The sequence below is a fragment of the Callionymus lyra genome, chromosome 7, assembly GCF_982586985.1.
Source record: "Callionymus lyra chromosome 7, fCalLyr1.hap1.1, whole genome shotgun sequence".
Classification (NCBI taxonomy): domain Eukaryota; kingdom Metazoa; phylum Chordata; class Actinopteri; order Syngnathiformes; family Callionymidae; genus Callionymus; species Callionymus lyra.
Window position 1 is genome coordinate 25,308,191 of NC_141824.1, and position 24,380 is coordinate 25,332,570.

General features: G+C 38.6%; 1 protein-coding gene across 1 annotated transcript; it reads left to right on the plus strand.

The window, feature by feature from the left end:
* Positions 1 to 617: 617 nt before the first annotated feature.
* On the plus strand, positions 618 to 24,131 carry ppp1r37 (protein phosphatase 1, regulatory subunit 37). Its single transcript, XM_087795754.1, has 13 exons — positions 618 to 1,968; positions 10,729 to 10,826; positions 14,450 to 14,495; positions 14,579 to 14,679; positions 15,788 to 15,907; positions 16,273 to 16,423; positions 16,514 to 16,669; positions 17,974 to 18,086; positions 19,532 to 19,673; positions 19,729 to 19,895; positions 20,413 to 21,583; positions 22,227 to 22,307; positions 22,668 to 24,131. The coding sequence occupies exons 1-12, from the start codon at positions 1,263 to 1,265 to the stop codon at positions 22,301 to 22,303; spliced, it is 3,048 nt and encodes a 1,015-aa protein (XP_087651880.1). The 5' UTR covers positions 618 to 1,262; the 3' UTR covers positions 22,304 to 22,307; positions 22,668 to 24,131.
* Positions 24,132 to 24,380: the final 249 nt, after the last annotated feature.

Sequence of the window (24,380 nt, forward strand, 5' to 3'; positions counted from 1 at the left end):
AATTGAGACGCACTAAAAATACTAACTTTGAGTACGCTAGTATGCGATTTGAGACACAGCACCAGACTAGAGATGCCTGGTCCCATTGATGGGTTTCATCTTGCTGCAAAGGTTACGTTGATTCAGAAATGTCCAATGTCCAATGTTGGCTAATTTTAACTTTTAAATGTAATACTACTTATTAAAAGTGATTAAAAATCTATTTTCTGTTTCATAACTTTCAAATATACCTCAAACCCTATAAAGTACACTTTGTTATTGAGAACTTGAACATGCATTTCCCCAAGATCTTAACATTCCGTTTCCTGATTCTCTTCAGTGTCATGTACTGTTTACTTTTATATAAATTCCACCAAATAAAACTCGCACAAAATAAGTTATTAATGCAAACAGTGTACAGTACAGTGTTAGTCTTTTCGTAAGGAAATGAAGCACATTTTATTTCCCTAAATTGACCAACATGTAAAAAATAAACTCTTTATTTTAAGGGTTGACGTTTTGTAAAGTGTAAAATGTAAAGTTGTTACAGTTTAAAAAAGAAAAACATTTTGCAACGCGTGATCCTTGAACGCAACACCGCTGGCATGACGTGCTGACGTCAGACGTGTGAACAACAAACAGTTCGGGACTTCAAGCTAGCCGCGTATGGACCCGCCAGACAAAACAATTCCTGCCGACCCGTCCCAAGAAAAGTGATACACGTCTACGCGAACCGGAACATCGCTGAGGCGTTTCCCCCAACAACAGCCGGGAAACCGACAGGTGTAGCGTCGGTACCGAGCCCCGGCGCTAACATTAGCCACGGCAACATGCTCCGACTGTGACGCCTGTTTTTTTCCTCCTCGCAGCCTGTGATGCACCACGACGGTGGGTGAGACCAGAACCGAAAAAAACGCTTGTTTGACTCCGGCAAAAAAATGGGCTTTTTCTAACAGAAATCGAGCTAAAAAGAAATCATGAGGGCGAACACCGGCCTTGGTGTCGCTCGGTCCGTGTAAGTGAACGACTGTGGGCTGCTAGCGTAATGGAGGCGCCCTGAGCTCCACTGGATTCATTTCCCTCGTTTGAACTGTGACTGGAGCGAGGACACAAGACGTTTTAAACGGCTAATAGTTGACCAAATAATTGTCGAGACACTACTTGTATCGATAAAAAGTTGTTTCTTTCGTATCAAACTTGTTTTTTGCTATTCTGTGCATCTCATGGTTTCCTAGTTTTCTGCTCCACCATGTCTCACACACTTTAAAACTGGGAAGTGAACCATGAATATCCAGGAGCAGCGTTTGGACTTGTGCAATATCAAAACGATCAACAACGTGGATGATGATGGTCTGACCACCACCACCAGCAGCAGCAGCAACAACAGTGACGTGGTCATCACGGCTCTTTCAGACTTGGAGAGTCACACAGATAAATTAAACATTGTTGCCAGCAGCACCGAGGCCTCCGACGGCTACCTGATGCCTCAGCTCACGGACAACATCCCAGCGGTGGTGGAGGAGGACAACCATCAGCCACGAGACACATCGGAGATCGACGAAGTCAACGGGAATAAAAGGAACACTGCAGAGGAGACTAGTACTCTGGACAGCCCTCCGGGCTCGGTCAACGATGACCAGCGTGTTGACACTATCGTGGTGGACAAAATGAAGGGAGATAAAGATGACGAAACGGAAGATGGCGGGGACATGGACATCGGCGTCGATCTGAGTCTGGATGAGACCGGGGTGTTGGAAGGCGACTCTGCAACTATATTGGACTCTGATCTTTCAAGTAAAGATGTTCCAGGAGATGTTCTGCAGGACCCCAGCCAGACAGGTGGACCTCAGTCTACAGAGCAGGCCGTGTTGTATCCTGTGGTCGAGGAAGTGGACAATACACACAAAGCAAGTGGGAAACGGGTGACGTTTCCGTCAGATGAGGATATTATATCAGGAGCAGTGGAGCCCAAAGACCCCTGGAGACACGGTAATAATGTACACATTTATGTTTGTGCGTCTGTTCCCTTAGAAACACTTCACGGTTCTCAAACCGCTTTACCAGGGTAGAATCATATGGAAGTTGTTGAGTTGAGAACTTGATGAGATTTCAGAAAGTGGTTAAAAAAATAATACTTGGACTAACAATTAAACAGTTTTTGTCAGACATTTAATTCTAACTACGTTTGTCGCTTGAAAGAAAAAGCCGACATCTACTGAAAAAAACTGTTCAAAGTGAGTTTTAACTTGTTTGAAGATGTCTTATTGTTTACTATTTTAAAACCATTATACTTTAGATTTTTGTTTCTGGTTAAGTTTTCTGTCCCTTTCAACAACAAAATAATATAAATGTGGATTGCAAGTAAAAATGCTAATACAAATACAATAATAAATGTCAATTTAATTTGGAAGCCACCATTTCAACTTCCCTCTCCGGATGGTTCCACAGGTTGTATAGTCATTGTGCTGGCTCCTGCCAATCCCAACTTCTTTTCAAAAGAAGAGGCGCAGATATATTTCTAATCTTGTGTGAAGATGTAGGCGCACGCACAACACTTTGTGCTCTGTATTGTGAGTGGATCATCCCTCCACTCCTTGAGGTGTGTCGGTTTTAGCTCACTCCTGTTCCTGTTTGTTCAGTGAAAACACTTTTTCAGGAAACATGTGCAGGATATGCTTTTAAACTGAGCTCAAAGTCAGTCTGTGAAGCCACAATACCATTACTCGTGTTCTTAAAGTTAATATTTTACCATTGATTAAGGTGGAACAGGAAATAAAACCGTGTTTTCTCCTTCTAGCCTTCAAAACAGTACTGAAACTATTATTAGGAAATTATAAAGAATTTACTGGTTTATTCACAAAGTATTTAACGATACGTTTACAGTTCTGTCTGGCATTTCCAAACTTCCTCTTTCCCATTGACACGATCACTCTGACTAAGGGATCCTGGTATTTTTTTCATGTGTCTGCACTTTGTTCTTTATCGCACTGCCTCTTTAACTTTCGAATAAATGTTCTGGTTACATCCCTAGCACTACCCTAGCTAACCAGCTAACTGCCTTGGGCCTTTGGGACAGTTTTTTGGCAATCTAGTGCAGCAGAGCAAACTTGCACAACACTGTATATCTTGTTTGTTTTTTAAACTGAGTGTCCTGCCAGAGTTAAAAGGTTGTTCTGTAAGCAAAACCATTTGCTGTCTGTGCTACGTCTTCTTTCCGCCTGATGTATAAACTTCAAATGTAGGCCAGGTCAGACCAGGGTCATCAATGCGTCCAGATGGTGTTGAAGATTGATATTTTCAATGACTGCATGTGCATTTGTTGAACAGGATTTTTTTCCAATCTTCGGTAGAAGCAACTAACTTCGTAATGTATAAAAAAATATATATGTTACAAGGCCATGTTGTTTTTAAACAAGTATTCTGTTTTTTATACAGCAGTTATTAGAGCTGTGTATTGGCAAGAATCTGACGATACGATACGTATTACGATACATGTGCTACGATACGATACATCGCGATATGGGCTTCATGAAGCAGTGTTATGTTTTTTCAATGGGTCAGTAGGTGGTGCCATTAGTTTTAAAATGATGTGATGTTTCATTAGAACAGTTGTTCAAAATGAAAGAAAATAGTGAAGCTTCATCAGACCATCACTACCCTTAAGTGCCCAGAATGCCATGTTAAAATAAAATGTATTATTAAGTAAGTAAGTAAGTAATTCATTTTTATTTGTATAGCGCTTTTCCAGACCAGGGTCACAAAACAATCAGAATAATACACAATAAAGTATATGCTTTAAAAAAAAATATTCATAATACTAATAATACTTTTAAGAAGTTTTTTGGTTTTATACAGTACATGTTATTTATTTGATTGTTGTCCAATTAATTTCTTGGACAAAGATTCAAGATCTTCTTCTTTGTCATTATAACTCGTATAGAAATGCACTATTTTGTTGTTGTTTGTATTTAGCGTCAAACGAAACACAAAGAGGAGTGACTTCTTCTCTTCAGTGACTGTTTTACAATTCTCTTATCAGACTTCTGGATATTGAACATCAAATCTCTTAATACAAACATACTGTGGCAAAGTCCAACAGTTGGACTATATATCTGAAATGCTATAAAACTCTGCCAACGATGTCCTTCAGATAAAAAGCTTAAAGTTTAGCATTGCATTTTGTTATTATCTATTAATAAATTGCTATTTGAAAATTAAACACGTTAATTAATTGGCTCATTATAATTGCATTTTGTTATTTTTTTAATAAAAAAGGACAGGGACCCAACCCCCAGTTGAGGCATTTGCTTGGGGCATGTGTTACCAGAAAAAACAAACATTTGTATGATTCTATTGATTATTACTGTCTAAAAGATGTTTAGTTTTGAAAAAAGTAGTAACTTTGGCATGCGACCAGTCTTTACTCTTTAAGATGCTCATTTCAATCAAGTTTACTGAAAACAAAACCCCAACCTGTTCACTAGTGAAAATGAGTTAATATAATGTATAAAGTATGTGTGTGTATATATACAGTATATATTTTTACATTTATTTTTTTCAAGTGAACATCACCGATTAAATACTGCCTAAAGAGCGAACGACTGCAAAATTTCTACTTCTGATCTAGACCTTGTTCTGTAGTCTTTGAAAGGCCAAAAAGTACTCTTGCTGGTATTTCTTCCAGTTGGTTTTCCCTAGATGTTAGTCTTATTTTGAACAATTTTAAAAAGTTTGTAGTTTTTCCAGTATTCTTTTCTTCTGCCATTCATATTGTTCGTTACCCCAGGTAGCAATTGCATTTTCTGTCAACGTGCTGGTTTGTTTTTTAAGTTGACGAACGAAAGAAAGAACACACTTTTAAAATAAGCGCAATACATTACCATCCAGCTTTCCTATTGTTCTACTCGTATGCCAGGGGGGTAGAGTACAAAAACTCAACCGTGGACATGTGACTGTAACTGTCCCCCTTCCTTGTGTGTTTTCTACTTCTTGTTTTATGTAAAAACAAATATGGCCAGAATATGACCTTTGTGTCTGAGGCGAAGTCCAGCAACTGAAATGCATCTTGATCTCCACCGCAGGGCTCTTCATTATCAGCGAGGAGTGGACATTGTGTCACAAATGATTAATTCAGATACTCTATCTGCATCTCTGGACTCAGGTTTCCTCTTGCTGTCTCACTTCTTGTGTCACACAACAATAGAGTTGGCCGGAGATCACAACGTTAGGAACTGCTGCCATTAAAGGAATGCGACGCTGTTGTTTGAGTGAAGGGAACCTTTGCCAAATTCAAACAAGTCACACATTGTAGGTGTTGCACAGCGTGCACCTATGAAATTCTGTAGTTTGTGAAACTGTTGAGACTAGTTTGAGTTGAATTTTCTCTATTAAATTGAGCTTTGAAAAGAAATGACATTCATTGTTAAATGTTTGATCATTATTTATGTCAAAATCCACATGTTGTTTTTACAACAAGGGATTCGCCTGAAATTCAATTTTTTTTCTTTATGGAGTAAGAAAAGTGAGCCCTGTTTGCGACCATCATATGTACATGCACTCCACAAAAAATCCCCTGTAACTCCAATAAGGATCGGAGTGCTCTGAAAATGTGGTTATAAGTGAAATTTGAATTTTGGTGACCTATCCCATTAAGGCAGTCATGTGTTCCGTTTAACTCATTACTCAAATATATATTGTAAAAGTTTATTCAATTGTTATAGGCATTGCTTTTTGTTAGAAGTCCAAAAGTCCACATTTCTGTGTTGACAAGTTGTGTCCTTTGTCGGCTTCTTTCGCAAATGTAATCTTGATCCTGTGGCCCAAACTGTAATCCTTATATATGATGTATTGAACCACACTGAATTAGGAAAACTCTTTGGCCTACATTCAGGACTTTCTTGTGTCATCTGACCCAAGGTCCACTTGGCACCAGGTTATTAGTGGATCTGTGACCCATGAAATGTTATGTACTTTGGCTGTGGACCAAGAAACGACTTGATAAGAACAGCTCTTAGATTAAACAAAGCACAACAGCTTTTATGACTTAGTCGCTGCTGGGTCTTATTTCTTTTTTTTTTTTCAAAATGTTGCGTTTATTTGTTTTTTTAATTAGTTTTTCTCTCTTTTTGTTCTTCAATAACTATCACACTGCTGTAAGAGTTCTGGGCAATGTTCTCTTGGTTCCCTTGCATGTTGGTACCTGGAATAAATTCCAGAGTTTGTGTATAATCACACATCTTCCGACACTGTTAAGTCTTGTTGATGGCAATTATCAACTTCTAATACAGTTTTTCTTCCTCGAGCGAGTGAACCTTGATATCACTTTTCTCAGAGTTAAAGGTGATTATAATTGTCGCAAATGACAAAATATTACCGACTACTTGGATTTTATTACAGTCATCTGTAAAATCTGTTGGTTCTGCAAGTGCAGAAGAACCCTTATAATTGAACTTGTGTAATTGTGTAAGTGTAAATAAATCAAGAATGTGTGATCACAACATAATTATTAAGTCACAACAGTTTTCATGTATTGATTTTTGGAGAGATTTTCAGTGGCCTTGGTGAAAAGAAAAGTCTTGGGTTTTTGTTTTGATAAACCAATCTGCAAGCGATTTAGTTTTTAAAGATCTGCTCAAGAGCGTTGCCTTCCACAACCCTACACCCATGTCGCACCTCAGTCAGGCAGCCAGCTGTCATGTGTGAATGATGCCATTATGACCGTTCGAAGCACAACACTGGAAACTGGCACGGCAGTTGACGGAGAGATTAGAATGGAGAGTTTGAATCTGGCACTGAGCTGTTAAAAAGTCAGCGACACTCCCTATTCTACAGCCTTCCTTCTATTGCTGTGTTCATATAAATTCATGCAATACTAGAATGATTTCACCTCAAGTTTGATTTGTAGATTATTCCCTCGATAGATTGAAATTATTATTATTTTTTTAATATATACTTGATAGAATTTTCTCTTTTTTTAAAATAAGAACGTGGTAAAAAAAAATCTTACTAAAAATGTAATATAAAAGCGAATAAAATAAAAATAAATGCATTCGATCCAATGTTATTGAATGTGTCAAATCATAATCGTGATCTCGAGACACAAAATAAGACCAAAACAGATCCTAATATGAGCAAGCATTTGGCGACAGAGGTGGAGAAAGGGCGTCCTTTTATAACGGGCAGAAACCTCGAGCAGAACCAGACTGTGTAAACGGCCTACTGCTCTGACCGGCTGAGAAGGGAGATCAGTGAGAACAGTTTAGAGGGTCAGCATAGTCCAGACAGGACAGAAATTGGCATATTTTAGGCTTAAATTATGTTAAACTTGGTTTTCTTAATGTTTTTACTTTTGTTTTTCTATCCTTTTTTGGTTTCTTTTCTCCACACATTTTGGCTTAATGGCTCCTTACAAAAGTCACAGTATATAATAAAGAAGCCCCTGTGGGAATTCAATTTCCCAGCCTTGGTGTGGGAGATCCGGACTGAGAAAAAAGGAGGAACTATGGTGAAGATGGAATGTTAGAACTGTACAGGTGGCGACGTGATGGAGAAAAGATCTTTAGGAGTGGAAGGTGGTAGAAGTTGAACAGGAAAAAGAGTGACTGATTTTTGGATCACAAAATGAAAGTTAGGTTAACTATTATATTCCTTCATTTTTTTTACAGACAATTCTAGCTTCCAGGTGTGTTTTGTAGATGAGCTCTGTCTTGCTGGTGTTATCTGTATATCTGAGAGAGAGTGGATTAAATGCTAAGCGTGATTGGTTGGACACCTGGTTGTCATGTGGTTCTGTCCTATCTCATCCGCCTGCTTACCTTGTGTGAACTGTTTTCTGAGGGTATAATTTACTCATGCAGCCTGTGACTCGTGGTAACTGGATACAATACAGACATTTTGATGAATTTTAAAAGCTTTTCAATTTGGAATGAATTATCCAGTTTTATGCTCATGATAATGGGTTTCTTCTCAAACACTTAATTATTAGCCACTATTAAGTCTTTTAATTAACATCTTCTTTGCCACAAGTATCAGTAAATCATCGTCTTCATCTTAATTCGGCTATAGTTTGGATGACTGTAAGCCAGCATGTAATCGCTCACACTGTTCCTATGATTAGATGTTTATTCAACCTTAAAGTCAGGTTCCACTGTCAACCGTAGCCTGGCAAACAGTTGGGGCTCTACCTTCTCATCAAATAACAGTAAAAGCAGTAAAGGGCAGATGGGTTTTTATGTGGTTGCTTATTCATAGCCAACCATCTGTCGTGTTGTCTCCTCGAAACATTGTAAAAATGTCTGTTGATATAACCGTAGACCAATGTTGTTAATTTAACATTCATTTTAAGGTCACAAAACAAGTTGACATTGCAAGCAGGAAATGCTGGACCAGGATCTATTGGCAGTGAAGTTCAAGAACTTTTTGGCTCAGTGTTGTAAACTACTTCATCCTGCCTTTTTTTATTTATTTAGAATTTTTGAATAGCAGTTGAGAATTAGTTTGACCCGAAAGATCCTATCCCATGTGACCACTTGCCATCTTCCTGGCCATCTATTTAGATATCCATCCATCTGCTTTTACGTGCAAGTAATAAAAGTATTGTCTCACAATTCCCTTGCTCGTTGTGTCTCAATTGGATAAATGTTACGGATGAATGGATAAATTGGCGGTCACATGCATTATGGCTGCTGCAGTTAATGCACTTCTGCAAGTTAATACATCTAATCACGTATTAGTTTGAATTATTAAATAAAGGGAACACCTGCAACTTATAGCAGACTCAATATTTATTTACTTTATAATTTTAGTAATAACATTAACAAAATGGTATTTTTGATGCTGTTTTAAGTTACAGTGCCAATGAAAATGTAGTGATTTGGGTGTTTATTCTCCGGAGTCAAGTTATTTATTTAGTTTGAGTGTGTGTTTAAATGTTTACTCAAATGATTATATAAAGGTCCATCATGTTGACGAAAAACTGAAGGTTATAAGATGTTTGGAAATAACATTCTCACCTGGTTAATGTAACACAACTGAGTCAGTGTGAAGTGACCTTTCACAAAGGCATTGCTAGCAACAGGATAAATGCATAACGCACCAATGCTTAATTCCTGCTAAGGTTTAAAAACAATTGATTAGGCTTTCATTCTGGATTTGTTGGAATGTTTCACATCCATGTTCACTTTGTAATTTGCACTTATTTTTTTAGTTATTGAGGTAGGTGTTAAATACATGAGTAGAGAGCATGGGACAGCCCCCACCTACAGACCACACCTTCCCTCAGGAAGTGTACACACACAAACACACACTCGCCCCACAGCAGCCCACAATAACACTTTTTCCAAGGACGGAGTGTTGACTTCAACGCACACAGTGTGCTCTACAAACCAGACAGTGTTCAAACACTGATAGAAAAAGTATTTCTGCTCTCTTTCCCCATGTGTTGGTCATAATACTTTTTGCAGGTTCACACAAATATGAGATGCTAAGTATAGCTTAGCGGGACGAACGATCAAAAGCAGACTTAAAATCAGATCAGAATTTGTTTACTCGAAAGTTTATTTTACTCAAATGATAAATGGAAATTAGTGTTGTTTTTTTTTGTAGGGAATTGAAACAATTCAGATGTGAAATACTTTGACTAATTGTACTGGGGAATTGATTCCAGCCATGTATCCAAAGAGCCACGGCAGAAGTGTGCCTGGTGCTTTCTTTTTATTTATTTTTTACCACATACTGACCTTTCATGATCATGCTCTTCCGGGGCGAAACACATACTTGTACACGCCCTCAATTTCCTGTGTTCATTTATTTAAGAATTTACTTGAAGTCTTCTTGAACCTTTTCAAGCTCAGCTAACCAAAAAACACAGAAAACGCACAGAATAAGTACATTGTAGGTAGTACATTTCTAATACACCAACAATATCTAATTGATCACAAATTTGTTAATCAAAGATTTTGCAATGCTAAACAATACAATAACAGTCTTTCTTTCAGTTTTACTACTGGTATGAAAGAAAAGACACAAGCCTATGTTAATGTGTCGCATAAAATTATTTTTTTTACAGTATTGTACATTTTACAAGTTACAAGAATGTTTATTTTTTGCGTAGGAGCACAAAATCCAGTCCTCCAAATCATTCTATTTGGACAAGCTTTATCGGTAAAGGTTGGCATCGATCAGTAACACAAATATTTGTGGTTGTAAGAATCTAATCATTTATAAATATTCTTATTTTTTTGCTCCGCTTCATTTCGTATCGCTACAGGCATGAACACATATTTTCAAGTCATCTGACTGAGTCAGCAGAGGTCTACCACGCACTGTGGACAATAACTTTGCTGACTTAATTGTAGGAGTCCTTCAAGGCATCATGGTCTGATCTGTCAAGCAAGCAATGAAATTGAAAATAACAACTGCCTAACGTGATAAATTCTCAGACTTCTGGAGACTGGAACGCAGACTGGGTGGTCTTTTAGCAGTTTTCTTTGTTACATTTGATTGATATGTTGTTGTTTGATGTTTAACGGATTTCTGTCTGGAAGAACTCGTAGAAACTGGAACAACAAAAGGAGGGCCACAGTATATCATGTCACGGTCCCAAAGTTTAAGACCCCTGATTCAAATCCTTTTGGATGCCTCTTTTTGTGTCTTTTCATATTACTATCACTGCTTTAGTGCTTTAGTTTAATTACTTTACTTTAATGCTCAAGTGAGACCATCTAACTTGTCTTCTCTTTTCATGTCCAGCTCTGAATGTGACTGTGGATGACATCCTTTCCTCGTACAAGCAGGCTTGTCAGAAGCTCAACTGTAAACCAATTCCCAAAGTGCTGAAACAGATACAGGTGAGGCATATTCTAAAATGTTGATGCTTTTCTAAAACGTTTGCTTAGAAGCCTTTTGATAACTGATATGAAGAAGCTGAGTGTTAGGCATAGGCATAGGACGTTTTCAGCATTATCCTACTTCTCCCTGACCTTCACTACACTCCACATAAAAAGTCTTTACTTTTGTTTCAAGAGGACCACATGGAGATGTTAGGTCTTTTAGACAAACTAGGGGAGTTGCTCAAGACGGCAGGGGCAGTGTTTCCAAGCCTACTACCCCACAGTCATGTGTCCTTTAATCCCTGTGTCAATGCTGTTCTCAAAGTCTTGTGGGTTTTTTCATTGTTCAGAGATCACAGCCTCAAGCTCTTCTTTTTCAATGGGAACCGTTTGTGTGTTGTTCCCATCAATCATGTTTTGCAATGAAAAAAATTGAAGCAAACTATGGAAGTATATTGGTGAATTCAGAATATTGTTGGGTTGAAATTAAAATGTTGAACTTAAATGTTGTAATATTTTTTAAGCATTAAATGTATTATTTTAACTATTAAATTCAATAATCGCTATACTGAAAGGTCGAATTTGTTTTATTGAATAATTATAATCAATCATTTGTACATTCAAATGTTGAATTCTTTTTTTTAAGAATTTAATATTTGAAAAAAAAAGGGGTTTTAAATAGTGTGATATTCTAATTCTACTAAATTATGAATTGCATATATTTTTATTCTTGGCCTTTACAATTCGATAAATGTTAATATAATACCAAATAAATTACCAATCTGATTAAGCTTTGCTCTTTCGGCAGTTAAGATTTGGAATTAGAATATCAATCTCTACGTAGAGAATCCATTTTTTAAGACCATATTCAAATTTTAACCTTTGCTATACAAATTATTGTAGCAGTTATTCAATAAAAAGAAATTCACCCTTTTAATATAGTAATTGATGAATTACATTCATAAATGTTTACAAAAATAACATTTAAATTTAAGAAAAGTTAAATTCAACCATTCAATAATCTAATCGGATCTACAACCATACCAAACCGTATGTGAATGATTCAGTGTTTAATCGATTCCCCAATTGTGTTGATAAAGCAACTAACACTTTGCACTGTTAAACATGTTCACATAACCGTCTCAGAGGCAGCAATCCTCTTAACAATAGGATTTACCTCGAGTACAATTGATTGACTACTAAGCGGTGGCTCGAGTCCCACCTCTTCATAATCTTGTTTTGATTTACAGTTAAATTTGAGAGATTATTTCAGTACATTTATTTCTGACTTTTTTCAGAATATCTTCCTACTTAGGCTAAAAATAGAAGTTGCTGGAATAAACTATACTCTCAGAGAAAATCTGCTAAGAAACTCCCACACGACCGATGATGTAAGCCAGATTCTCTCAACAGCTACTTGTGAAAATACACATTAGTCCGCTAAGCTCCCGCATCTATTGCTCTAATGGTCTCTGGGTATATTTCCACTGGTCAGGGACGATTACACGTTACAGGAGAGTCCCCCCCAAACCATGAATTCAACTCTTAATTCCTAAAGTGGTGGTTGGCTTATTTATTACTCTCTCCCGCTTAGTCATCCCGGCTGTTGCTGGTGATATAGACGAGCCAGTCAGAGCAAACCTTCAGCCTGTGGGAGGTTGTCAGAAAGTGTTCAGCTTAACTGTAAATGCTTTCTTTCTTTAGACCATTCCTATGTATATGTGGCCATTTGCCAGGCAACCCGTGAGTTGTTTGCTTTTAGCTTGTTTGTGCCTATATTCGCTTATAAAGGTCAATTATTCTGATGCTACGTGTTCAATTCCAGACGCCTCAGATCCTGACAACACATTTTTATTCCCTCCTTCTTAAACAATGTGAACAATTCCTCTGTTATCTGCTCTGTTTTTCCAGACAACATTATCTAGAAGCCGTAAAAACAATTCCGTGTTATTTTTCCTCTCTATTCTCCGACATGATTAGAATCTGTAGTTGCAACTCTCCCCCTCCACCCAAGCAGAAAGGCCAAGAATATGATGTAATTCAGGAACTTTGATCTTTTCCTATTCAGAACTCCTTTTGACTGGCATTAACACCTACACGTTACAGCTGTATACTTAATATTTCATGTGAGATCCATGATGAGCTACTAGGAATGTCTAGATATTAATTATTGGCTTTTATTTGGTCCTCAAACATAAAAAGAGAATTGGTAAAGGATTAATAATGTCCATGAGGCATTAAGTAATTTCTGTATTGATTATGATTTTCTTAAATTTATTTTGTTTTGAATAAATTTGAACTAAGATTTGCAAGTGACTCTTAACATGTCAAGATGCTAGCATTTATCAAGTTTACTAGTGAAACAAAAGTTGGTGAAACTAGTGAAAATGAGGAAAATACAAATTAGATTTATTTTTTATCTCAAGACTTGACTGACTTAACTGACATATGTGCCAGTCAAGGGTTGACGAGGTTTCATGATACAGTGTACTCATTTTCGAAGGCCACTTACTAATGGGGGTAATTTTTGTTAAGATTCTCACATTAAGATACATATAACAATACAGGGGCAACAATGGAATATATTGTGATGCATCTCGATACTGTAGGAACAAGGATATATTTGTAGAGTACTTGACTCTGATGTTGCACAATTCTTTTTAGACCGCATGACTCTTAAAGAACTTGCAGCTGCTTTTAACCCCTTCTGCTGAAGTCTACTGTATACTCTCCTCCTCAGTCATCTCTGGGATCTTACAGAATTTCATTTGTTTAGTTGTGGCCAGAACACCCTGAATATTTAATTGTTATTCGTAATATCAAAAATTGAATTTTATTTTACATACACTTGATTGAAATATAAACCAAAAAATATTTATCTTGTCTCCTCTTCCTCCAATTATCCGGGTTTGGGTCGTGGGGGCAGCAGCAGCTCTAATATTGAGACCCTCACTTTCCTTGCCCAAACCACATTACTCCTCCTGAAACTGAGGTTTGACAATCCAACGAACACTCTTTTCCTGTGGAAAGGTGTGATCCCCAATAGTACTTCCAAAGAAGAACTGATGAAAAATAAAAAAAAGAGTTGAAAGCCAGTTAAAATGTAAATACAATTACTAAAAATAAATAATTTTAAGGGGGGCCACCCACTGAGCATTGAAACCTACCACACTCTATCACAATACCTCATCACCAGTATCTTCTCATAATTTAATATTTACCTTCAATTGCATCAAATACTGTTTTTTGATCAAGCAACTTCGAAAAAAAACAAACACCTCAGAGTGAATGTACTGTACGTGACTGGTTTTAAACAATTATTTCAATATCTTTCCTGAACATTAACTAAGGACGTTTTGCTAGCGTTGCTGTTTGGAAGTTTTATTTCCAAAATAACTGGACATATTGATGCTTTAAAAAAATGTGATTGTCAACCAGTGAATCACTTTGTCATCCTGATGTTTGGAGACGAGATTGATTCAAGCGTTTTTTCAGAATGAACAAAAGATTCACCAAGGCTCATTTTCTGATGACAACTGCACAATCCTTTGCGACTACAAAAACGGCCCACCAGACAACGGCTATTAAAATGACAAGAAGAATGTATAATGACGTTTTCATTCTTGATTCCTCTTTTCTAGGAACTGAGAGACCTGACTCAGCGAAATGAATGCTTTGATCTAAAAGGTAAGCATTACAATTTTGGTAAATTGACATTTAAGACTATCTTAATATACTTTAGCTGAATGTGTTTGTCTGCTTTTTTTTAGGTGAAAAGTTAGACTACAAATCATGTGAGTCTCTGGAGGAGATCCTGAAGAGAGTCCAGTTCAAGGTGATCGACCTGGAACAGACCAACCTGGATGAAGATGTAAATAACATTTTTTATCACTCCTGTCGGCACTGGTTTTAATTTGTACTCTGCAAATTGTGTTACAATTTCACACGACAGGGATGTTATTTCTTTCTGCACAGACCATGTACGGAGTGTTTGTCCCACAGTTTGTCTTCCTGCCAGAAGTCTACTAGTATAAACACTATTGAAGCATTTCACAGCAGAGACAAACATGGTTTTAAAAAGCAGCGGAACGTTGGCCTTGAAGCATTTCCTGTGACACAGTGCTCCTGATGTTTCACTTGCTTAAATGACACGTAACATTTCCTATTTTATTGTCAAAACAAGTGTCATCCGAGCGTAGATAGATGCTCTCAGAAGACAAAGATTGTTGCTAGAAAAAAGAAAAACGATTGCATGTGGATAAGAGATCACAATGTTTATGTTTAAAACGGGTGTGGGAGACAACTTTGATTCCATGGCAAAAAACCGGGAGAGACGTGCTGAGATAAAAGACATGAAATTGGTTTGGAACTGAGCTTAAGAATCATTAGGGATAAGTAACATGCGGCACATTAAAAACTCAACCCGCTGTTTGTTGTTTATCTATCGGGTGGAGGAAGATGGTTCTCTCTCTGTGTATTCTCAGTCTGTTGTTGAGGGGACAAATGACAATCCATCTTTTTCTATTCCTCATTTGTGCACAGTAGCAGTAACATCTCCAGCTCTTTATTACTGCTGAGTCACTGGTGAAATATCTGCAGACCTTCTGCTTACTATCGTATTGTACGTCACCCAAAAAAATTGGAAATGGAGGAAACAATCGTCTATAACTAGGGGTGTGTATTGGCAGGAATCTGGCTTTGTGTATTTGTGATTATATTGCGACATCCCGTAATTAAACTTGTCCGAGGTGAGAAATATGTTGGGCACCTCTGACGTAGGTGTACATGATGATGAGGAATTAATTCAACAGATATTTCTCTTTTATTTTGACAGGAAACTCATTGTTTATCTATTTAGTGGCACCACCTGAAAAGCTCATTCGCACCATCACAACTTTTTTCAAACCATCTCTGTTAACGTCTGTAACTGCCACATGTTGTGACTCATCTACTGAGCGTCATTTGCTTTTATTACACAGGGATCTTCGGCTTTGTTCGACATGATTGAGTATTACGAGTCGGCCACACACCTGAACATCTCCTTCAACAAGCACATCGGCACACGGGGCTGGCAGGCTGCTGCGCACATGATGAGGAAGGTGAGAGAACAACAACACAACTCCAAAAAAAAGGTTTTTTTTTCAACGTCGTTTTAAATTAATTATTAAAGTCCAGTATGGTGTTTTATAAAACTTTAATGTCACAGACAGACACAGAAACACACTTCGGTTGTGAAAGGAATTCCCCAACGGATAGATACAGTTCTATCTATCTCTCTAAAGTTGTTGCATGAAAGGATTTTTTAAAGCTCAACAAAATAAAACGCTATATAAATATAAATTACTTACTTACTTAACTTCAACATGTAAACTTGAAGTACTTAAAAATGATTTCCTTTATCAAATTGTCATTTGTTTCAATTTGTTGACTAATAATGCTTCTTGGTGCTTGTGTCGATCCTTAGACAAGTTCCCTACAGTATCTGGACGCTCGTAACACTCCACTGCTGGACCACTCGGCTCCTTTCGTAGCCAGAGCTCTCAGGATCAGCGGCAGCCTCGCTGTCCTGCACCTGGAAAATGCCGGTCTGTCTGGCAGACCTCTGATGTTACTGGGTGAGTAGGAACGGCAGTGAAGAAGTCCTAGATTCCAGCTCCTAAATGTACACCTTGCTGATGCTTGGTCTCGATCGGTTCTGTTCTCAGCCACGGCTCTGAAGATGAACATGAACCTTCGCGAGTTGTACTTGGCGGACAACAAGCTCAACGGCCTGCAGGACTCGGCGCAGCTCGGCAACTTGCTCAAGTTCAACTACAACATCCAAATACTGGACCTGCGCAACAACCACATCCTGGATTCGGGTACGCTCTCCTCAGACTTAAACTGAAGACGAAACGAATTAACCCACTTATGATACACGTTATATCGATGCTGCATAAGTATTACTTCATAACGTTGACAGAATTTAATGGAGATTTGATGGGAAGTACATGAACATTTTAACATCCACTGACCAAACACTTTTCTTTTTCTATTGACATTACACTTAAGAATACATGAATATCGAAGTAGATCAGTGCCATCAGACTATTGTATAGCTACATTTAACAATTAAAATGGTGTTGTTTTTTCATTTAAATCTTTGTTTAAGCTTTGAATACTTTTAATGAGTAATTTGTCTAGAATTAATTTTTGTTGAGAAATTTAATCAAATAATTTTTTTTTATTTAAAGGTTACTTTATGTTTTTTGGGAAATTTGATTTCTAATATGTATGTATGTATGTATATATATATATTTACCAAATTAATACATTTCTTTACACAAAGAGCTTCATATTCCAACTCATATAATTAAAGAACAAATTTTCAAAATGTTATAGCTTGTTGCCAATACCTGAGGAGTACCGAGGTAAAAAAAATAAATATATATATATTTATTTATTTTTTTAAATTAAAAGAATGTATCCATTTTGAAAATATGTTATTTAATTAAATTATTTTTAAAATGATTTGATGCTTAATAAAGTCAATTACAATAGAAAAAATGAACATTTCAACTGATTAATTTTAACCTTTCAATATTCAGATGACACTGATATCCTTCCATATGAATGGAATTTAAATAATTTAATGTATCTGGAATCTGTTTAAAAAACGAGACATTGAAGGAAAACATCTTCTTTAAATATTTGCTTTTCTTAATGTCAAATAACTTTCTATATCTATGTGTATACCTTCATAAAATCCAATTCTATTTTCTTGCCTTAAAAATCTGTTTTTTTTCTACTGGTCCGGAAAACATCTTGCATGCTTCTGTTATTATTCCAGACAAAGAACCTCTGTGATCTTTAGGTGGGGTGTACAGATCTGACGACTGATAAACAAAGAAAACGTTATTAATAAACATTATTTTGGATGATTATGATGATTTCATTAGGATAGCATCTCTGACAGTAGCCACTGGTGGTATGAATGTTAGGAAAGTACAATAGCTGTTCTGTGTACTTTGAACATCTGACTGTTCTGACACTGGGTGATGATACGAGGCAACAATAGATCTAAGATACTATTCAAAGATTCTTCTCACTTTTGCACCTGATGATAAACTATCTTTTCCAGTCTTCTTCAAATATACGCTGACTGTCTCTTGATGGGTTTCTGCAGGTTTGGCTTATGTGTGCGAAGGTTTGAAAGAGCAAAGGAAAGGCCTCGTCACTTTGGTGCTATGGAACAACCAGCTCACACACAACGGCATGGGATACCTCGCTGCTGCACTGGTAGGAAAACACTCGTACATGCATGACGTACACGTTAGCTTGAATTAATACGAGAGATAAGATATGTTAAAAATGATTTTTAAAACTGTTTTTTATAATAGATGCATTTAAATTTAATGTAAATGAATGGTTCTGTGCTTGACTTACAGAACGTATTGTTCAGTGTTGTTTATTCTTTTGTTTTGTTTGGTCTGACGGTACAAGCAGACCCACTAGCTGGGAGAGAGAAGTCAAGTAATGACGCCTGGACCAGATCTTGAGACGTACACGCTCAATGATCAAGTCGTTGTCCTTGTGCTTTTTGTAGCCTGACCTATTGATATTGTGATATTTTACATTAGATAATGAGAACTGTCCTGTTATGGTATGTTATTTAAATGTCAGTCGGGAAGGTTCTGGTGTCGTTTGTGTCTGAGCGAGTATAGCAGCATTTCCTATTGTCTCTGCCATATAATCCTAAACCGAATCATCAGCCTCCTTTTCTGGTGCTGCATCCAACGTTATCCGAACACTCATGTCTCCCACTCTGCTGAGTCACAGTCTCGTCACATGATGATTAAAAAAAACATTTGCCATCTGCTTTATTTGTTTTCTCTACCTCTTGTATGTTTAGTTTTTTTTTGTTGACATGAGATGTGTGCTGTTAAGAAAGTTGATCATTTTATTACCAAAGCTTCATCGTGATGTTGTACTGAGTCAGAATCTGAAGTGAGTTGTTAACCAAAGGAAACCGTGTGTCAGTCGTAGAAGTAGGCCAAAAATCTTCGAGCCTTTTACGTCGCTGGCTCAACAAAATATAGTATAGTTACCAGACTAACCGGAAGCATGAGTCAGATTGTAATGTTTCCATTAATGAATGGTTAATCTATCTTAATCGATCGCTGTGTTTGTTATCCTTCACCAAACCACCCACCCATAAAAGTCCTTCAACATTAGTTTTACTCTTATTCCAGGTCCATATGTATATGTTCTGATGATGTGTTACTGGTTACATGATCTGGCAAAAAAGAATCATGACCTTAATTAAGACAAATTAATCTTTTACTTGCTTCATAACCCTTGTGTTTGTCTCGTTCACCATGACCCAGAGACGACACAAGGGATACAACAAACACATGTTATCTCAGGCTCAAGTTGACCTGAAGGCCCGAAAGCAAAATGGGTTACATTTTAAATAATTTAAAAAACAAACTTCCCTCATTTACTCGCATGTTTCAAATGTTGAAGTCCTTCCTCTCCAAAATGCATTAAGTCCCTCATTATGACAATGTTTTGAAGTTATTACTTTAAAAAGTTCTCCGCTGTCTGAAATCTCAGCAAACAAAAGGTTACGAGGGCAAAGCCCATTACGTTATAATGGGCTTTCAGTGTCTCAGGTATTCTGTGTCTTTAATGCAAGTTTAAATATACTAAAATAAGTAATTTATACTGTTTTTTCCTCTCAGCCTTGCACACAGAGCCTGGAGACTCTGAACTTGGGCCACAACTCTGTGGGAAATGAGGGAGTTCACAAATTGAAAGATGGACTCATTGGCAACCGCTCTGTGCTCAGGCTGGGTCTGGCTTCCACCAAGCTGTCCTGTGAAGGTGCGCATGGCTTATCTCCGAAGGTGGTACGTTTGTGACACCTGTGTGGCCGCAGGTGCCGTGGCTGTGGCCGAGTTTATCGCAGAGAGTCCCCGCCTGCTGCGTCTGGACCTCAGGGAGAACGAGATCAAGACCGGCGGACTGATGGCGCTGTCCCTCGCTCTGAAGGTCAACACGTCGCTGCTGAGGCTGGACCTGGACCGGGAGCCCAAAAAAGAAACAGTGAGTCACGTGATGTGAAGCAGGATATATACATTATTTCAACAAGATTTCTGTTATTTTAAACTTGTATGTATTCTGTCTTTCAACATATTTCCGGAGTATTACCTTGAAGCAAAATAACATTTATACATTGTGTCACATTTTCAATAATGTGTCCTTCAAAATAAGACATTTATTTTAAAGGATTTTGTTTTTTAAATCAATTAAAATATTGTAACACTTTTTTTTTGTTATATAATTAATCACTTTTTGAAAACTCAACAAAATAAATGCCAATCTTATTTAATTTTATTTCAGTTTGTTGTTTTTTGGGGGGGCCCAGGGGGCAATTGGCGTTTATGAATAACTTGTAAAAATGTAATCACATTTCACCAAAAGTGAATAATTTATTGATCAATTAGATTAATTGCTGAACTATGATTTAATTATTCTTCTAATTACTTACTACTATTCATCGGGAGGTGAATTTTCCTCTGCATTATCAATCCTGGTGACAAGTTTGTTTTTTGTCTTCTAGGTAAAAAGTTTCATTGAGACACAGCGCGCCCTGCTGGCGGAGATTCAGAACGGCTGCAAGAGGAACTTCATCTTGGCGAAGGAGAAAGAAGAGACGGAGCAGAAGATGAGACAGTCGGCTTCAATGGCAGAGATTGCCACAGAAGATGGAACCAGAGAAGAAGAGGAAGAAGGCACAGCCGTGATAGAGGAGAAGACGGAGGGAGGAGGAGAACACCAGGAGAACAAGCCGGAGATAAGCTCTCCAGCCGAGGCCGTTGGTCCTCAATTGACAGAGGACTCTGACTCAGACACGGAGGACGAGGAGGAGGTGCAGGTGGTCACCAAGCCCGCTCCCATCACTAATGTTGAGGCTCCAAAGACTTCAGAAACCCTCACCCAGCAGACCAGCGCACCTTCCCCGTCTCCTGCTGCACCAAACATAATTTCAGGGATCACCGTCACTGAAGCGCTGGTTCCTCCTGGCACCCCGCCCTCCCCAGGACGCTGCTTCTCTGTCTCCAGTCCAGGCAGAGGCCACAAGATCTTCATGGTGACCCGGGTGGAGAGTCCACCTGAGCAGCAGCAGATGCCTGCGGCCAGCAGCAGAGAGGATTTCAAGAAATGTTTTTCCACAAAAACAGAAGATGCCGCTAAGGCAGCACAGAGCACTACACCAACCCCACTGCCCACAGCGCCCCCTACAGAGGAGGCGGCTGTGGTCGGCACTTTAGACTCACACGAGACGGAGCCAAGTCCACAAGAACCAGCCTTGCCTTCCCCGGAGCGCCCTGAGGAAGAAAGCACTACGAAGCCCAGTCGAGAGAGTGAGGAGGAGGACACACCAGAGACAAGCACAGAAGAAGAGCAGACGCTTCCAAACGATCACGACATGCTGAGCCAAACCACAGAGGAAGAGTCGGAGACAAACCAGCCAACACTGCCCGGCCCCCAGGAAGCAGAGCAGGTCCAAACTGAGCAACCGGAGGAGCCGGTGGAGCCGGAAGCTGTGGAGGACGCTGAAGATGCTCCGGAGGAGTCGCCTGAAGAGAGCTCGGCAGAGGAGGCAGAATGTTGCACAGAGGAGGGCGACGTCGTCGGTTCGACTTTGCCCAACGGCCTCAAGTCAGAGTTTTCTATCCACCTTCTGGAGACCGAGGCGCCCAAACCTGGCAGCTGTGTGATGGAGCACGGTGAGTGGCAGAGGATCTAATGTTGTTTTGTGACAAAATGTGGTGCGGCCCTTTGACTTGATTTAAGCAGCTTACAATAATCTAGTAAATCCTTCAATCAATTAATCAACCTATAATTGTTAGCTAATTCTAAAATGTACTACTTTATCATTTATTATTTTTTCTATAATAAAGCTGCAAAATTCTTTCCTTGGTTAAATGTATCTAAGTGCTAGCTAAAGAACCTCACCGTGACTAGGGATTTTTAAAAGAGACAAAAATAGACAAAAATATTTTGAATAAAGAAATGATATTTCAGTAGCTATTTTATTGGAACTTTAACATGCTTTCATGGACTTGATTGGGGGCCAGGGTCATCCTTCGATCAATCGGAATAGATTCCAAAAAATAATACACGAGCTGCTAAGGGCTAAAAGAAGATCAAAAAACGTTTTAATATTTCCACTACAGAGCTCTAATATAGTTTAAAAGCTTTAGTTTGATTGTGTTAAAAGTGATTTATTAAAAGAGCATCGACAATTCAATAAAATAAAAAATGAAACCATTCAATGATGGCTATAAAATGCGACTATAATCATGCAGCCGACAACTGTCACAGTGAATAATGGAAGTCAGTTGTGTGTGTTTGGTTTGTGCGTCACAGTGAGTGTGAGCTGCTCCCAGGACCTGGAGGAGCTGCTGCTGGAAGCCAGTCTAGACACGGGCAGGGACGCACCATGACCAGGTGACCTGACACACTCTTGACCAGGGCATAATATATTGTAATACTGTAGGAGCATTGATATATTTGTATTAGCCGAGTATTTGACTCTGGTGTTGCGCAATTTACAGACCACATGACTCTTGACAAGTCGTTACTTTTTTTTTTTTTTGAAACCACAATATTTTTAATCATGGAGTCGACTGTATCCTCTCGCCCTCAGTTATCAAAGGGATCTCGCAGGAATTCATTGTTTCTTTTCACTTGGCAAAGATGTTGTAATGTGTGTATATAGATACTTTTTTTTACAACCCCTACTCTTGACGACTTTGTATACCTGAGAAATGTGACGACTGAGCACCTTTTGATACTTTTGTTTTCTAGGAGCTGAAAGGAAGTCAAAGAGCTTCTGAGGATTTTTGTAACACGACGACAGACCGGCTTCTAACTGAACAGTGATTTTTGGAAACTTGACCACAGGAACAGCTGATAGCAAAGACCCCCCTCGCCCCAGCCACCGACCCCCCCCCCCCCCCCAAACCAGAGCAGATCAGCCACACTACATTAACCACTGACACACAAGGGGTTCAGACGAAAGCGGAACCGCAGCCGCCTCCGTCCGCTGAGCAGGACGGGAGAGACGGGGGACACGGCGTGGGAGGACGACGTGCAAACCAAAGACTGTCTCTGGCTCAAAGAGGGACACGAGTCCGGTGAGACACGACGGCCAACGCTGATCCTGCTGACTTGTTGTTTTGTACGTGGGACGACGTCCTCTTGTCTTGTCTTTTTATCGTCTTCTCTGTCTTTCCCGCCGACAATCACAGGAACCTTAAGTACATGTCCCCCCCACCCTCCTCCCGAACCCCTAACCTCAGCTCGTCGATCATGACTCGCCCGGAAAAACCATGGAAGAAAAAAAGCTTTAGCAGAACAACGTAAACATGGCGCGTCGTGGCTGTTGAAAATCAATGCTCATCTTCTCAAGTCATTACGGCATCTCGAGTGCACCGTACCTCTTTGTTGTTGCGTCCTACCATAATGCCTCTAGATGAGCAACAAAGTTTGAGAATTTCATGAATAAAGTTTATATTCCGTTGTTGGTGGTCGGCCACGAACACCCCGAGCTCGACGTCATCTCTGGACCTCGATGTTTTTACGTCGTCTTCAACAGCCACAACAAGCCGTCAGTCACCTCAAGCTCTTCACCATCACGTTGCCTTTCAACTCCACATTTCAGTGTGTTCATCCATCCAAAAACGTCATCTTGTATTTATTTTAATAGCTTATAAGAGATCTTTCTATCCCAAATTTTATCCTTTTTTCCCACCCACTCCATCTTATGTTGATGTATATTTCATTTAGGGCAAATATTTAGTTTTACTTTCTCTGCTTAGTTTCTCTGGGATACCGGGGGCTTGAAGGTAAATGGAGGGATCGAGTTCATTCATCAACTGTTCTTTACTGTAACTGCTGGGTGGACACGTGGCCACCAGATGGCGCCACTGGTGAGTCGAGAACACTGCAGGGCTCCTGTTGAATTTTACGCCCCTTCAGATGTTTATTATTTTCTTTTCTTTTTTTTTCTTGGAATATCAGATCCACCCGAAGTACAGATCAAAGTGTTAAATCCTCCCCCACCCTTCAACACCCCCTCCCCCAAACACACACTGTTTGTAATGCTTTACTTTTTAGGAATTTTTAATGATGATTTGTTAACTTAAATGAAATGTGCTGGTAATCACAGAGATATGTATGTACGGCAAAATGTGTTCCTCTCCAATAAATGCATGTAATGGTCTATTGTTTGTCAGAATCTCTAATTAAAGTTACACTTCTTGAAGAAAAGCGGCTCAACTTCTCTTGTATGTTCTGCTCGGGTGGAAATATGACTGAACCTTCAGAGTATTCAATGGTTTACATTTCTATTCAATTCTGAGATGTTAAAGTGCAGTAATTAAAAAAAAAAAAATAGTTGTATTTTTATTTATAGCCTTATAAATTCAATATATTGGTGTAGTGTCTTATACTTTTTTAAAGGGTGAGGATACACCAAAATTGAATTTAGAAAATGTATTTTTTAATTTTTGTAACAAA

Bases quoted from the DNA above. Each gene is read 5' to 3' on its own strand.
- ppp1r37 (XM_087795754.1), top strand. From the start codon at position 1,263: ATGAATATCCAGGAGCAGCGTTTGGACTTGTGCAATATCAAAACGATC. The intron at 16,670-17,973 runs GTACGCTCTCCT...GGGTTTCTGCAG, and splicing joins CAACCACATCCTGGATTCGG to GTTTGGCTTATGTGTGCGAA. The intron at 18,087-19,531 runs GTAGGAAAACAC...TTTTCCTCTCAG, and splicing joins GATACCTCGCTGCTGCACTG to CCTTGCACACAGAGCCTGGA.